Raw genomic sequence first — 17,499 nt, 5'->3', positions numbered from 1 at the left:
ATTATTAATTAAATATTAATCAAAATACTATTAAAATTACTAATTATTGAAAATAAAATTGTAAAATAAATTAAAATTAAAATAATAATTTTAATTTTAAATATTTTTACTTAAATTAAGAAAATAGTTAACTAAAATTAGTTAATATTATTTTTAATCATTTTTTATTAAATCATTTTAATATTTAAATTTTTAATTATTTTAGTTAATTTTTTTAAAATCCGCAGGAAATTTAAAAAGCCACCGAAAAATTCGTCGGAAATTTACGCTGGAAAGAAACCGCTGGAAAATTTCATCGGAAAAGCCGTCTCATTGTCTTTCGTCGGAAAATTGACCGCCAAAAAGCCGCCAGTAATGAGTAATCTTCCTGTAGTGATGACCTCAAGTTATTATGGGAAGAAGATGTGCTAATATATGATATCTCAACTAAATAAAACTTCCTACTTAAAGCTACAATATTATGGACCATCAACAACTTTACAACATATGGTACATAATATATAGATCCCTTTTCCAGTTATTTTGATCCCTCCTTCGTATGTTGATCAGGTATAATAAAATGTGTGATTAAAGAGACATGCATATAAAGAGAGACAGATATGACAAAGACAATTGATAATTAAATGGAGATGCAAATATAATTTGTAGGAAGACTCATAAAAGTCTCCTAATAAGAGAAACTCTACCTTTACATTGATTTCAAGCAACACCCCCGCTATAAAATTCATTCAATTCTACTTTATACGATAAAACTATTGCACATTTATAATAATTTCATTACATTTTTGTTTCTAAGCAAAAGGAATGGTCGGTCACATTATGGATCCATTGAATTTAGATTTCAACTCTTTGTTGTTTGATTTTTTCCACAAATACCTTGCATATAAACATAAGATTGAGACTTTGTTTGAGACAACTTTCTTAAAATTTCAAAAATATTTTATAATAAAAAATGGTTTCTTAAAGAAGTTAGAAAACTATCCCTAATGATTGCCTCTTCGACGCATCTATCTGCGTGAACTTTCCTATTGAGCCTTTGCCTTCCCCTTCCTTACTTGTGGCTAAGGTTACGGGTAGTCCTATTGTTGATTTGTCATTTGGTGCTGATAACCCGGCTGATATCCTAGTTGTTGAACCTACTGGTCAGGTGTTGTCTGACTTAATGTTAGGTGCTTGTGATGTTAATAATAGTGGTAAGGAGCTTTCTAAAGGATTTTCCTGTGCAGATGTTGAGGCTGATTCAGGGTCTAGTTCTGGGGTTGGAAGTCCTGTTGTGGCTGTGACTTTCTTAGATTTTCCTGGCTCGAATCGCTCTGTAAATTGTGTGGACATTCCTATTACTGTTATGTCCACTGTTGAATTAAATACTCATCTGAATTGGTCCTCAAATAAGTCGATTCTGGTGCAAAACGATTGGTTGTATTTCGAGGAGGATTATCCCACTTTTGCTAGGTTGTTGTAGATGATATGGGTGATAACGTGGATGATGATTTCATTCTCATTGCGTGGGGCAAAAAATGTAAAAGTAAAGCTAAGAAGAAATAATTTTTGTATTGCCTCTTCGTTTCGGTTGCCATGAGTTTTCGTGCGCTTTGGACTATGATGAGGCAACTTTCTGCTTCTCACCTTGTTCGCCATGGCTTGTTGGCAACCTTGGTGGTAAGACGTTGCTTGGTGGTTGCCATGGTTGCTGTTCTTCGGTGTGTGTCACTAATGGATGGTTTGAGCATGGCTGCAGTGTCGTTGCGGGTTGGATTGCATCTTGCATCCTTATCTGTCGTTTCTTGTTCTGATTTCATGGCCTTATCGGATGTACTTTTATTTTCAGCGTGTCTTCAACTCCTGTTTCTTTTTATGGAATAAAATTTTTATTTACAACAACAACATCATCAGGCCTTTGTCCCACTACGTGGGGTCAGCTACATGAATCCTTTTTCGCCATTGTGTCTGATTAAAAGTCAAATTTTCATTTAAATCTAATAAAGAAAGATCATTTCTAATATTTTCTAACCATGACTTTTTAGGTCTACCTCTACCTTTCTTAACAGAAGTCAAATCCAATACCTCAACTTTCCTAACAGGGTCATCGAAAGGCCTCCATTTAATGTGACCAAACCATCTAAGGTGACTCTCTCTAATCTTATCTTCCGCTGGAGCTACTCCAACCTTTTCACATATATTCTCATTTTATATCCTATCTCTAAGGGTCAAGCCACTCATCCACCTAAGCATCCTCATCTCTGCAACAATTAACTTAGTATTATGCTTCTCTTTTAATGACCAACATTCAGCACCATAAAGCATTACAGGTCTCACCATCATCAAAAAATAAAAGGAAAAAAAAAACTTATAAAATTTTTATTTAAAAAAAAAAAGTCATGCTTACTTGTATTTGGTGTCATAAGGGAGTTGAAGGGAAAAGGATAGTCGAATTTTAATGCTTTCTTTCATCTTAATTTTGCCCCAAATAATAAGAGAATAGAGTGATTTTATCTAGTCACATTTGAAATATTTGAGTTCCTTCTTGATTGCTCCACACTCGATGAATATGACAAATAACAAAATTTTTCCTTCATAAATGACAAGAATGAAAATATTTATTTTCATATTTATATAATTTAAAAAAAAAAAACTTGAATCATTTTATGTTTGAATGGCAGTTATAGCAACAATCAACTTCACCCATTAGGAGATCTAAATAATAGGTACAATATGATAGTTAATTAATAATTCATAAATTATATTCATTTTAAGTAAAATTTAATATTTTATTTTGTTGTAAATGTAATCTAAAATTTAATTGATTATTTAGATGTTATATTTTTCTTAAAATAAATCTAATGATTTAGCACTCATCTTGACAAAATTTTGATTAATTTATTTCAAAATAATCAAATTTATTTTGAGATTAAATAATTTCAAAACAATTGAAAACAGCAATCAAGTATTATTCAGTATAACTTAAATTAAGTTTTAAAGTAGAACTCAAAATCAACTAAAAATTAATTTAAGATGGAATTCCTGCCGCTGCCGCTCGTCAATGCAACAAGAGCTGCAACAAGACCTGCATTACCAGCTATCGTCGGCTCAGTAAAGTTGTAATTCTGTCTCTTGTCGACGAATTGGTCCATCTGGTTTGGGCCCCCGACCATTGCTCCAGTGATGATATGGGGATTTGGCGTCCTGGCATCTCGCCATTTCCATCCCTCAGTGCATGAGACGTGCCTTTGATTTGAAGGAATTGAAGCGCCACGATGATGGACATGGCTGGGGAAATTTTGGCCATAGCCGACCACATAACTCATGTTCATTGGGTTGGCTCCCAGGATGTACTTCACCTTCAAGTGTTTCACAGTAGTTAAATGAGAGAGAGTACTTCTAGGTATTAGCTATGGATATGATAGCTTATGAAGCTGAAACATCAACAAACGAGAAAAAAATACTAATTGCCTAGAACTAAGAAAATAAAAAGGTATTAGGAAGCTTAGGTTTCGTTTGTGACATGTTCCTTGCTATTTTTTAAAGTAATGTTTTAGTACAATTTTTTTTTAATTAAAAATTTTTGTATTAAAAAATTACTTTAAACAGCCCTAAAAAATATGTTCCAAATGAAATCTTAGTTTATAAAAATCCCAAAACATTATCAAGATCATGGGATAGAATACCGTAAACATTCAAATCCTTCTGTGGGTAAGCTAGCCTTGGCTGAAGAGATAATAGAAATTTAACTCCATTACTTCTGTGTTTGAATATTAACTATTTGAAATTTGTGACGTTGCTCTCACTAGTTTCAAAAACAATCATAGGCACCAACTAGCTTGTTTGGAAAGAATTTTGAAAGTTATTGTCAAGATCATTGGTTCGATCCTCATCTATGTTAATAATAATCTTCCACTTGGGGACTTTCAGGTGAAAAAAAAAAAAAGGAAAAAACTTTTATCAATATTCTTAAAAGCCAGGACAATTTTCAATTAATATTGCTAGCATTTACTCATCTAGCCTGAACATAAATGTCATGAACATGGAGGGAATTTTTCCTGGTGTAATATGAGATATTGCATTTCTATTAGAAGGAAATTTCCCCAATCATGTGTGAAACAATCAATGTAGCATTAGCTTAGTTTTCGTATAGATGGGTAACATGAGAAATCCCCACTAAGTTGGCGATAATGCTTTTTCAATAAATACGAAAGTTAGACTGATATAATATTATGGCTGGTTTATGGAGAGAATAAATGCATCTTTTATTAAACTAACAAGAATTATGACATAACGGCACAGAGTAAAATCTTTATTGCGTAGATCATTGTGTAAAATATACAAATAATTTCAAATAAAGTATTTAAATTCACGAATTAAATTAAGCCCATAAAAATCCATTACACGTAAGTTCTCAAAACAAATTACTCTGAATTCTTGGAGAAAACTATTTTCCAACTTTAATTATTGTTTTAGTAATTTAACTATCTAGAAATATAAAGCTTTAAATTTCATCATTAGCATCATTAGTACAATAAGAATTTTTTATCTCACTACTTGGGGTCAAGAGCATGAATCATTTTTCTCCATTGTGTCCAATTAAGAGTCAAGTTTCATTTAAATCTAATAAAAAAATTATTTTTAATACATTCTAATCAAATCATCTAAGGCCAACGTTTTATGTGACCAAATAATCTATTGTAACTCTAATCTTACCTATCATTGGAACTACTCCAACTTTTTCATATATATATTCATCTCACAATCTGTCGCTAAGTGTAAAGCCAGTTTGAGCATCCTCATGTCTACAATACTTAACTTAATTTTATGCCTCTCTTTTAATTGTTAATATTTTGCATCATAAATCATTGTGAGTCTCATCACCATTTTATACATTTTCTCTTATGTTTGATAGGTACTTTTTTATCGCACAATATGCCCAATGTGTTCCTCCACTTCCACCATTCAACATGAATTCTACTAATAATATCCTCATCTATTTCAACATCATTATGAACAATAGATCCAAGATATCTAAAATGTGCACTCTTTTTAATGACTTATCACCCAATATCATAATTCCACCACTAGATATATTTGTAAAACCCATATTTGATTAGTGTGTGCCACATTTGACTCAATTTAAAATATCCAAAATCTCAACTTTCATGAAATTCAAAAAAAATTAATGTCATCGTGTTCTAATTGTCAAATGGAGCAATTTGTGTTCTAATTCTCAAAATGGGAAGGATTTGAGAGTTAGAGATTTAAATCCTGAATAGCATTGTCAAACAATCTTATAGGATTTGTTAAGATTTAACATATTTTTACCAAACAATTTTTATGATTTGACCCTCTCAAGATTTAATAAATTTGGATTTGGAGGATTTACAAAATCTTACTGAAATTAAATCCTATATGCATCCAAACAAGCCCTTAGGGGCTACTTGGCAAAAAATAGGATTTAATTTTAGTGGGATTTAGCAAATCCTGTAAATCTGAATTTAGCAAATCTTGAGGATGTTAAATCCTGAAAAATGTTTGGTATAACATAAGTTAAATCCTGACAAATCCTAAGAAACTGTTTGACAACGTAATCTAGGATTTAAGATGGTTGGTTCATTTAGATATTAAATTTAATGTGCTTTGAATTTATTTTGTGTTAGCTATGAGTTACTTATGAATAATATACATAGAAACTAGTTTAATTATCCTATAATTTAATTAATAATTTAATAACTAATTATAATATTAATTATTTAATTACTTATTTAGGTATTATTTCAACATTCAATCAAACTGAACGTCCCGAAAATGCGAACCCAACGGCACCAAATTCGACTCAATCCGAACCCAAATGACTCAAAATCAAAGACTCGAAGCATATTTGGAAGGTTTAAACCATAATTTGGATTACCAAATGGTTTCCAAACATGAAATGCTTATAGTCCAATTGAGCGGCTAGACGAGACGAATCCAACGAGCTCAAGATCGCCGAATTCTGATATCACTCAGACATTTAAATGCCCAATAAACGGTCCACGATTAAGAGATTTAACATTGGCCGTCCATTCAAATCACTACAAATTTAATTTCCTATTCATTTACATTTTTTTCTTGGTTGATATTAGCTTAATCTTGTATTGATTCGATCTTAAAGAGATTTTATGATTTGTTTTTATGCAATGAGATTTTTAATATCACGTATTTAGTTAATATATTGAACCCGTCTAGCAGTAATCAAGTGATTTAATGATTGTAAGTCATTTTGGGAAGGAAAAAAATAAACTAATTCACTAATAAAGTTTTGTCATTTTTAAAACTGACTATATTAGTCCAAGTCCGGATGTAAAAAGTTGAAGGAAAAAAAAAAAAAAAAAAAAAACTTGAAGAACAAGAACTTGAACTCAAAAGAACAACAGTGGACTTAGACTTATGGGATTTGATACAATAAACTCAAATCTTAATGAATTCAAACTCAAATAAAAATGACTTGAGAAAGAAAATGATCCTGGACATCTGAATTCAAATCAAACTTGGACAAATGACATTGAATTGAACCAAAGACTTGAACCTGGATGGAGTCTGAACTCAAGAAGACCATAAGGATTCCAAGCACGAACTGGACTTGAATCTAAACTTGAACTAGCACTTGAACTTGTACTATACAACATTAAGTGGGAGTTGTAGACTCGGTGAACTCGAGTGTAAATGAAACTGAACTTGAACTCGAACATATACAAAGAACTGCACTTGAACATATATTCTGAACTCAAAACTGGAACAAGATGTGGAGAATAAGAATTTAGATGTGACGTAGCACATACGCACTGGACTTGCAAGAGACTCAAGCATGAATTGAACTTGAACTCAGGTCCGATGGAATACACAGAACCAGGCTTAGGATGAATGAACAAATCAAAGTCTAAATGCACGGTCATCCAAGCTAACAACAAGTTATAAGCAAAAGATGAAATCTCAATGTACGCGAAAGATGAATGTAATGAACTCCTACGACAATCCCTATAAGATCAAATGAACTATACTTGCAAACAACAGTAACAAGTTGCAGAGTTCATATGCGACTGCCATAATCTCCAATACAAGTAATTGCCTGTAGATTGAGATGAAAATACTAACAATTGATGGTGGAAGACCCGTCCCTATGAACAAGTACGAACTTCAAATAACCTGATATTGGTGAAAGGTAGATATGATGTAGGAACAATGGATCTCTTACGAATACCTCCAGGAAGTCGTAGCAAATAGAATGGGTCTCTGCAAATAAATACGAGCTACTTGTGGATAACAACAATGGGTATTCGTAAGTACAACGAACCCTTGCGGACACAAGTACAAATGTCACCTACAACAACGGTGATTAAGATCTATGAGTACGTCGGGTACGAGGCAACTTGGTGTACGAAGGACACCCCCTGGCAGAAGGAAATGGATGTTTGAACAAATTAGAACTAAACTTTCTGGTGTCCAAAGTTTCTTTTTGATCCTATACTTAGAAAGAAAATAGTTCTACCATCCACGATCACCGGAAACAAGTCTATTATACTGAAAGTCTTAAAAAGAGTTTTTTATGAGGCAGTGGTCATGAATTTCAAGAAAGACCTTCCCTGGTGAATGAGAAAAGGGAAGTCAACATCAAGATGATAAGATGCCTCATAACATCCAAATAACACCGCCTCCGGATCCGGAACACTCGTATTTGTAGATAGAATGTGTATATAAGCTCTCAAATGAAATATAGTGTATTTAAATGACAGTTACCTGCACAACTAAAATATTTTATAGCACCCCTACACATGCATCTTAATATGTATGCACATAGGTACACACAAGGGGTGATTACAATCCAACACTTGCATGGGCCCCGGCGAACATGTTATTGGCACACACATGATGCCTAGGGATGCTGCGCGGGTCAATAAGTTTGGACCCGATCCTCCTAAGCAAAAAAAATAGGAGTTGACAAGGTCCGATGAATAATTATAAAATGCGTCCAAACACCTGCATGGGCCCCGACGAGCGTGTTATTGCGCACACGTGACATCTAGGGATGTTGCGCGGGCCAATAAGTGAATTCGAGTTTAAACTCGATCCTCCTACGCGGATCAATAGGAGTAGACAGGGTTCGAACTATCAAAATAACACATGGTTGTGACGACCGGTGTACTTATTTTAATATATTCATATTAGGCCTTCAGGGCTTATAATCAAGAGAATTCACTAATAAATGCATAAAGCCTACGAAACCCGATCCTCTTAAGCAGGTAAATAGGAGTAGACAGGGTTCGAATCATTGGATAAATATGTAGTCACAAAATTGACCAGACTATTTATTTTGTACATTCATGTTAGGCCTTCAAGGCCTTTAATAAAGAAAATTTACAAACAAAGGCATAAAACCTATGAAACCAGATCCTCTGTTAGCAAATTGATAGAGTCGACAGGGTTTAATCACAAAATGCCCCCAAAAAACCCGCATAGGCCTCGACGAGTATGTTATGAGTTTATAAGTGACGTCTAGGGATGCTACACGGGTCAACAAATGAATTCAGATTCGAAAGATCCTTCTGTGCGGATTAATAGGAGTCAACAGGGTTCAAACCATTAAGCAAATATACGATTGTGGTGACCGGTATATTTATTTTAATACATTTATATTATGCCTTCATGGCCTATAACAATATGAATTCACTAATAAAGACAAAGTCTACGAAACTCGATCCCTGTCAACAAGTTGATAGGGTCGACAAGGTTTAATCAATTTGAAATGAACCCAAACATCCTGATAATAGCCGTGTTGAATAGAAAATCTCAACCGGAGGGGTCCATTCTAAATAATTTTAAATGATACCCAACTTCCCAAATGCCCAAAAATCCAAAATCCTAAAGATCATGCAAATTCCAAATGTATAAAAATTGAAATTCAATCCATCAAACACATAAAGCAAAATTCATTCACCCTCCGTATAGTTTGCCGAGCTGAAAAAATTAAAATTTACTTCACCTCACAGGGAGCTAATGCCTAGGCGAAAATATCACTATGATCCATTCTCAAACAATCTCTTGCCAGTAAAGACGTGGTACGTGTCCTCTAACTGGCGATTTTGCTGCCAAATGGTATCGCAGGATAAACAGTTATGACTCAGGGCCCTCTGAACCGAGTGGTTTTATCTCCAAATGGCACCACGAAATATCAGTTATGGCTAGAGCCAATACGTTCTTTAGTGGCATCAAATCCTTAAGATATGAATAAATAAGATATGATCGATAGTGTACAAAGCCCTATGTTAGCTAAGGTGAATTCAAATTTGTCCCCTTAAACAAACATTCACCCCAGGTCTACAAGGTCCCATTGGAGGAAACAACCCATGTCCGCCGACAAGAATCCTTCTGTCAGGTTGGCTCGACTACCTCCTATGACTAAGTAAATCAGGGACCACGATAGGTCAGGACGACGAAACTATGGGATCTTGATCGGGTCCATCATCTATTCCCCCACCATCCGCTTTAAGTGCATGATGATGAAATTTTTAATTTTAAATATTAAACTCATCCAATTTCCAACCATTTTTTGAATGCCGTACTGCTATTATATGCCAGATAACATGTATTTCTATGTATTTGATTAACGACTAGCCTTAATCGAATATTCCCTCTCGTTATCGGGAGGGGTAATTAACTATAGGGGCTTGCGTCTATAGGAAACCAGAACTTAGATAATAAAGTCCACGCAAAATAAGGGTGAAATCTCTGGGTAGTGTCTTATTTACAAACCCATCTGCCTTCCAAAATTTACCCCGGAAATAATCCTTTAAAACTCCCTCGCCAAAAAAAAGAGCAACACAGCAAATAGTGCGGGTGGAGGCCGGGGCTGAATTTTCGGAGCTCACAAATTTATGGCGACTCCGCTGGGGACTGGTTTCTCTTTCCATCTATAGTTAGTCACATATAGGCTATAAGAGCAAGAAAATTCATTTGGGCTATAAATTTTAAATTTCCTAAAATTAATCTTTTAAATAAGATTCATTGGAAATTCAATTCACAAGGTTTTAATTCTTAATTAATATTCATATTTATGTTATTTATTCTGCGTAATTTCTGCATTATGAAAGTGTGGGGTGATATATCAATTCCGATTTCTAATCACTGCCTTTCATTTTTGCAGAATGGAAATGTAGGACACCCTGATGACCGTCCAATTGGGATGAGGAGCTAAGATTCAACTATCGAATGTTGTCATAGAGACTGAAAATGCTGGAGCCACCATCCACTTTGGTGGGCTCGAATTCTCAGTAGCTACTGCAAAGGCTGCATCCGTTCCTATGTACAGCGTAAACTCTAAAGAACTTTCTTGAAGGTCCCATTCTGTAAGGACTATTGTCAGAGGCGCTGCTCAAGGAAGAGTTTCTATCTTTGAAAGATTATCCCAATTTGAGACCCTTACTGCAAAAAGGGTTATTATTGAAAATAAAATTTTCGTAGTGACTGCCAACACCATTGCCCCGTCTAGAGAGCCTGTTGCATCTGAGAAATATGACACTAATGCTTCCTCATCTGGAGGAAGGCTAAACAAGGGTAAAGGAGGAAGAGAAATGTGGAGCTACGCGCTTAGCAATTACCTGTACCAGTCCATCCCTCTAATCTGTCAGCATAAGAACTAGAGAACAATATTTCCACTTAGAACAGGTTTGCTAACCTGAAGTTGATAAAAAGAAACAGCTCTTCTGGTGAGCTTAAATAATCATTTTGGGAGCGTCGCCCTGAAGCCCTGACCCCTCAGAAGACAAAATAACCCGAGTACCTATCTGCCCGAGTACATCGAGTATTGAAGACAGTTACGGAGAAGGGGCTAATGAAGAAAAAGTTCCAAAGGCCAGTAGTTGTTGAGGCCCGAAGAACCCCCCAAGAGAAAGGCTATCATCTGTTGTGATAGCTAAACGAAAAGATTATCAACGACAAGCTCTGCGGCAAGCACATCGGGGCGTGACACTTGGACCACGTGTCCAAGAATCCGCCGTCGAAAGGACCCAGCGGAAAGGCAAACAAGTTTGGAGGCCGAAGCCTCGAAAAGAAAACGTGATTGAAAGAAGTAGTTCGGGTGTGACATCCATAACAGTTTCCCGGAGATCCGCCCTTGCTAACAGAACTCGTCAGAGATGGGTCCAAAAAAAGGCCTATAATGACGACAATCATAATGATGGTCGACACTTTAGACAGTCCTCCAGGGGATCCCATCATTCACCTACTTCAACTAGAGAAAAAGTTCATTTTGACCGCAATCTGCGGATCAAAGAAGTAATTATCCCAAGCCAAGAGCCTAAAATTCAGTGGCGACGCCGCTTAGAAATTCGGGTACAAGAAAAAGAAGAAGAAGATGGCGATGGAGACACTATGGAGATTGAGGTGGTTTGTATGGTCAGCCTCATCGATGTTGAAGATGACGGTGATGAAGATGACCAACAATCACAGCCCCATGTACATGTTTATCGACGTCGCCATAGGACTAAATCAATTGCCAGCCGAAGTGCCCGCTTCTTGGAAGAAGGAGAAAAAGAAGAAGTTGGAGAAAATCCCTTCACTGGCGAAAATGTCACACTTGCTGAAATGAGAAGATAAATAAGGCGACAGATGCGGGAGAAAGATAGAGAAATTTCTCAGTTAAATGATAAAATAACAAAGATGATGACTCAGATAACAGTGATGATGGAGATGATGTAGAAGGCCACTTCTGTGGGTCCTGCAATGGCTCAGCCTGTTAATTAAGCTGTGAGTAATGTGCCAGAAAATCCTCAACATCCTAAGGCGTCACAAGCCTCAGGAGTGAAAGGTGTACCTGAAGGTGGCAATAAAAATGATGATCCGACCCGCCAGCGCATTCCAAAAAATGTGGCGAGCACCTCTGAACCTGTAACTGCCGTGCAATTAGAGGGCTTAATAAGTGAAAGGATTAAAGCCATTATAGCTACTGAATAGGCAGAGAAATTGGTAGGAAAAGGTCGCTCGTACCTAGCAGAGTACGACCAAGTGTCGTATTCAAAGGAATATTCTGTATCGAAATTAAATATTTTTTATGACAATAAAAATTCGAGACAACACCTATCGCAGTTTAAAGCTACCTGCAGGAACACGGGAGATAATGATGCTCAATTATTCCAACAATTCGTAAGCAGCCTGAGTGAAACTGCTTTTGAATGGTATGCCGAGCTACCGAATAATTCTTTAAAGACATTCGCGGAATTAGAAGCTTCATTTGCAAAAAGGTTCGTCAGTGCAATAGAGAAGACTTACCATCGCTGATCTCGCTCTAGATAAAAGGAGAAAGGATGACTTAGTAATGAGGTATATAACAAACTGACACAATCTCAGTATGAAGTGCGAGCAGTAATTAGAATAAGAATATGCAGTTCAACAATTGATGGGGAACATTGACGATAAAATGCAACCCTTCTTATGTATGGCTTCAATCACTACCTTTCAAGACCTACTGGATAGGGTGGTAAAGTTTGAAAAGTTAAACTTATCAAAATCTGAAATCCTCCCTGACAGACCCAAAAAGGCCAAGGCACCTGACATTAGGAAGAATGGGGTTTACTCCGCATTCTCTCCCAGACCTGATAAAGGTAAACGGGCAGTATATAATGTGGATAAAGAAAAACAGCCAATACAATATGAAGAAAAATCAAAACAGGCTTACAATCCAAATCCTCAATCAAAGTTGGTACTTGGAGGAAATGATAAATCTCGAGCCCTTCCCGGTGGAGGAGAGCGCCAAAGGCAAGTCACGGGAACTGGTGATAGAACGTTCCCCTCCCCAAGAAGAAAATGAATAAATAATATTCATTTAAGAAAGATAGTTTCGTTAAATTGTTCCGATAAGCACTCAAGGCCGATCTGAAATTACCAGAATGCAAGAGACCTGAAGAGTCCAAACACAGTGGCGACCCAAACTATTGCCCATATCATCAGGTAATTAGTCATCCAATTGAAGATTATTATGTTTTCAAAGATTGGTTGAAGAAGAAGTACAGAAGTAGAGAATTAACATTATCAGATAACGTGTTAGTTCGTCCTAGAAAGGAGTTCTCACAGGTAGTCACGTCCTCTTCCGTACTCCCGCCTAAAGAAATAACAACAAAAGAACAATGTGAGCTGTGGTCTCCAAGAAGACAACAAAAATACTGAAACAACTAGAAGTTCTCGTTGTAAAGTGGAAGTCTCCTACTGAGCCAGTACTGAATTTAAAGTGGTTGCATGCATCCATCTCCAAACAACAATCTGGCCAAGCTAGCTCATCCAAGTCTAGAAGTCAAAATTAAAGTCTTCTAAGAAGAAAGCCAAATTGAAGAAGCCTAAAGCAATAAAGACTGCAACTCAAAAGGCTATCGATAGTTTAGGTGAATATTTCCAGACTGCCATAAAGCCTATTATGCTCTGTGATTTTATAAAAGAGCTCAAAATAGAGGAAAAAGAGGAAGAAGCTGAGGCTGGATCTCTTCCTACGGAGATGTGCCGAGTAATCTCGGTGACATCCAAGACACCAGATAGGGAGAAATACGCTGAAGAAGTGTCCCTTGAGTTCTGTCTAATGGTGTCATCAATGGAATATAGTTTAGAAGAAGATCTATGTTTTCCAAATAATGAAGATTCAGATCCAAGCATAGCTCCACAAATGAAGATGGTGAAACTTGGGGATGATTCTGAGTCTACAGGTGAATCTCCAGACCCGATAATGGCTGACTCTGAGGAGAATGCTTCATCAAATAAGTCTGAATCAGAAGAGGTGGCCCAAGTGCAATTTAGAAGTGACAAGGTACTGCCACCTCCACCAAAGAAAAGGGCTCCTAATAAAGACAAGGGAAAGTATATAATCATTAATGAAGATATTATCCCCGAAGACTCCAAGAAAAAAGAGACTTCTGTTAAGGGAATAGATTAAAATATCTTATCCCACTTAAGGAAGATCCCAGCACAATTCAGTATATACGATGCCCACGTTATGTCTAAAGACCTTCGAGAGACGTTAATTCAAGCTCTCAAAGACCTCGAAAGATATGAGGCATATTTTGCTGAATGCAACCTGACTTAGGTCTTGCAAGCTCGGAATGAGCCAATAATTACTTTTGTTGAGGACGATCTGATGCTTGGAACGGTAGATCACAACCGCTCTCTATATGTTACAGCAGAGAGCGATGGTATGATGATCAATTGGATTTTGATCAATCCCGGATCATCCATAAATCTCATGAGCCTAAAGGCATTAAGATCATTGTGTCTCGATGTGGAACATCCTGGTCAAGATAAGTTGAAGGTGCATAGCTTCAACGAGAAAGGGCAGAAAACCCTCAGATCATTTATACTGCCTCTCATATTTGGGGAACTTCACATATAAGTCAAATTCCATATAATTGATGCGAACACTTTATTTAAGGCGCTACTAGGTCGCCCCTAGCTGCATGAACATGGCGTTGTCCCATCTACACTATACCAATGCATGAAATATCTTGGGGATGGAGGAGAATTCAAGATCTCTGGAGACATCCAACCCTTTGCAGTTCATGAAGTGAAGATATATGAAGATGCAAAATACTTCATTCCAAAGAAGCTGAAGCCATCGAGCTCTCTTGAGGCTCAGGCATCAGACCCAAAAATTGCAAAGCCACCTAAACAAGAAAGCAAGAAAAAGCAAGTGGGAAGAAAGAAGGCAACGCCGACTCTTCGCAAGGCATCAACCATCCCGAAAGGAATGAAATACGTACCTCATTTAGGGAGTGACACGGATGAAAGTGATGCCACCCCTACAAAATCCTGGAGGATACGCCAGTCAATAGCCAAACGGAGTAGAGAGGTTGAATATTCAAATGATGATTATGACTATGACTCTATCTACATGAACACAGTGCAGGGTGTATTCTCTAGAAGGATAGACAGTCTATCAATCTCAGATAGCGTACTCGTAGTCACATATGTTCCATTGCAACAATTCAAAGAAGTCATCCCGTGAAAGGTGCATAATATTGAAGAACTCGTGACATTCTATGTATCTCCCCCAAGAGAAAAGGATGGACCAACGAGTCTATTTTATTCAATCCGAAAACTCAAAGAAGATATAAATCACGACTGGTTTTGTACTTGTTGATTTCGGGGAATTAGTACCTACGAGATTTCTCAGATACAATACCAGAAATATTCAAAGAATGTTACGAAAGTGAGGCAAAACGCGTTCCTCCAAACAACAAGTTCACTTGTGCTTGAGCCTCTGATATCGAAGGAATCCTCACTCATTAAAGAAGAATGATATTTTTGCAAAAAAAAGTCTGGGATTCATCGTACCAAAGTACCCCAAAAAAGAGATTTGTCAAGCAATCACATATGGGGAAATCAAATACGATGACAATGGTGATGAGAAGGCATATGAAGTTAATAATTATGATGATCAACCCATAGAGGTCAAACCTGTAATGGAAGAGCTTAAAGATGGTGGACAGGCGACTATTATGGATAAATTAAAAGAAGTCAACTTGGGAACTGAGGAAGAGCCTCGCCCAACCTTCATTAGTTCCCTTTTGCTAGGAGAGCAAGTGGAAGAAATAAAAGAACTCTATGAATTCAAGGACTATTTTGCCTGGACATATGCCGAGATGCCTGGCTTATCCCCTGACATAGCAGTTCACAAATTAGCCATCAAATCAGATGCACCACCTGTCAAGCAAGCTCCAAGGAGAACGAGATTGGAGATAGAAGAACAAGTGATTGCTAAAATGAAGAAGCTTATAGAGGCGGGCTTTATTCGATAAGAAAAATACGTCGATTGGATCGCTAATATTATCCTCATAAAGAAAAATAATGGACAGATTCATATCTGCATCAACTTTAGGGACCTTAATAAGGCATGCCCAAAAGATGACTTTCCATTCCCCGTATCTAAACTCCTAGTGGACAACACGTCCAACTATGACATGTTCTCATTCATGGATGAATCGTCAGGATACAATCAAATCAAGATGGAACCTGAGGATGAAAACATACATCATTTAGAACGCCCATCAGTATTTTCTGTTGTACAATTATGTCCTTCGGCCTGAAGAATGCTGGTGCCACCTATCAATGGGAAATGACTCGTTTTTTTGATGAGTTAATACATCAAAAGGTCAAGTGTTATGTTAATGATCTAGTTGTTAAGAGCATGGACTACAAAGACCGCCTAAGTGATCTAAGAATCATATTTGAGAGAATCAGAAAGTTTGATCTGAGGATGAACCCTCTCAAATGTGTTTTTGGGATTTCTTCCGGTAAATTCTTGGGGTATATTGTCCGTCATTGAGGAATTGAGATTGACCCAATAAGATCAAGGCAATTTTAGAGATGCCACCTCCAAGGAACCTTCGACAACTCCGCTCCTTACAAGGGCAATTGACTTTCATTCGACGGTTCATATTGAACCTGTCGGGTAGGTGCCGACCATTTTCCAAGCTGATGAATAAAGATGTTTATTTTCAGTGGGACGAAGCGTGCTAGGAAACATTCGACAATATTAAATGATATCTGTTAAATCATCCCAGTCTCACAGCGCCAATTCTAGGGAAGCCTCTTATATTATATACAACAGCACTAGAAGAGTCTCTAGAAGTATTATTGGCCCAGCACAATAAAAAAAGAAAGGAAAATGCACTCTACTACATCAGTCAGAGATTGATTGAAGTAGAAGTGAGGTATTCCTCGATTGAAAAGCATTGTCTGACGCTGATTTTTGCAGTTCAGAAATTTTGCCACTCCATGTTGTCCCATAAGATTACCTTGATATCAAAGATCGATCCGCTGAAGTTCTTGATATAAGACCAGCATTGATAGATCGTTTAACCAGGTGGGCATTATTACTCCTACAATTTGATATCACATACATGCCACAAAAGGCGGTGAAATGATAGGTATTAGCAGACTTCTTGGCAGCACATCATATCCCGACGAATTCCCCGCTAAACGATGATTTGCCTGATGAGCAAATCATGCAAGTGGAGGAGAATGAAAAGCTACCATTTTGCGAGATGAACTTTGACAGGGCATTATCTATTAAACCTGCTCGACCTTTAAATCTTGCGAGGGCTTGAGCCGGCGTTGGGCTCATTTTTGTAGCACCTGAGGGAGACATCTTGAGATTTTCGTTCAGTTTGACTGAACTTCATACCAACAACGAATCTGAGTACGAAGCTCTAATAGCAGGTTTGGATATTGCGATCGATGTCAGAATCCAACATCTCCAAATCTTCGGTGATTCTCAGCTTGTGAAAAATCAAGTCTTCAATATTTACAAGGTTGGCAAAGTTGAATTTGTCAATTACCACCGGCGAGCCCTTGATCTTCTAAAGCAAGTACCAACTGCTGAAATAGCTCGAGTTCCTCGAGGACAGAATGCTAAAGTAGATTGTCTGGCCAAATTAGCCAAAGAAATGACGAACATCAATGAGGAGAGGCCTATATTCATTGGAGTTTACACTCATAGGG

At 37.0% G+C, this 17,499-nt stretch overlaps 1 protein-coding gene across 1 annotated transcript in view; it reads right to left on the bottom strand.

Moving 5' to 3' along the window:
- Nucleotides 1-2,866: 2,866 nt before the first annotated feature.
- Nucleotides 2,867-17,499, bottom strand: part of LOC110098752 (endoglucanase 12-like) — a 67,295-nt gene continuing 52,662 nt past the window's right edge. The window contains exon 4 of the mRNA XM_020825665.2: nucleotides 2,867-3,338. Within this exon, the coding sequence (XP_020681324.1) occupies nucleotides 3,003-3,338 (336 nt within the window). The 3' untranslated portion in view covers nucleotides 2,867-3,002. The remainder of the gene's footprint in view (nucleotides 3,339-17,499) is intronic.

The sequence above is a fragment of the Dendrobium catenatum genome, unplaced genomic scaffold (genome assembly GCF_001605985.2).
Source record: "Dendrobium catenatum unplaced genomic scaffold, ASM160598v2 fragScaff_scaffold_740, whole genome shotgun sequence".
In the NCBI taxonomy this organism is placed as follows: Eukaryota; Viridiplantae; Streptophyta; class Magnoliopsida; order Asparagales; family Orchidaceae; genus Dendrobium; species Dendrobium catenatum.
Note: the sequence above shows the minus strand (reverse complement) of the source record. Positions and strands in the feature narration are given on the sequence as shown.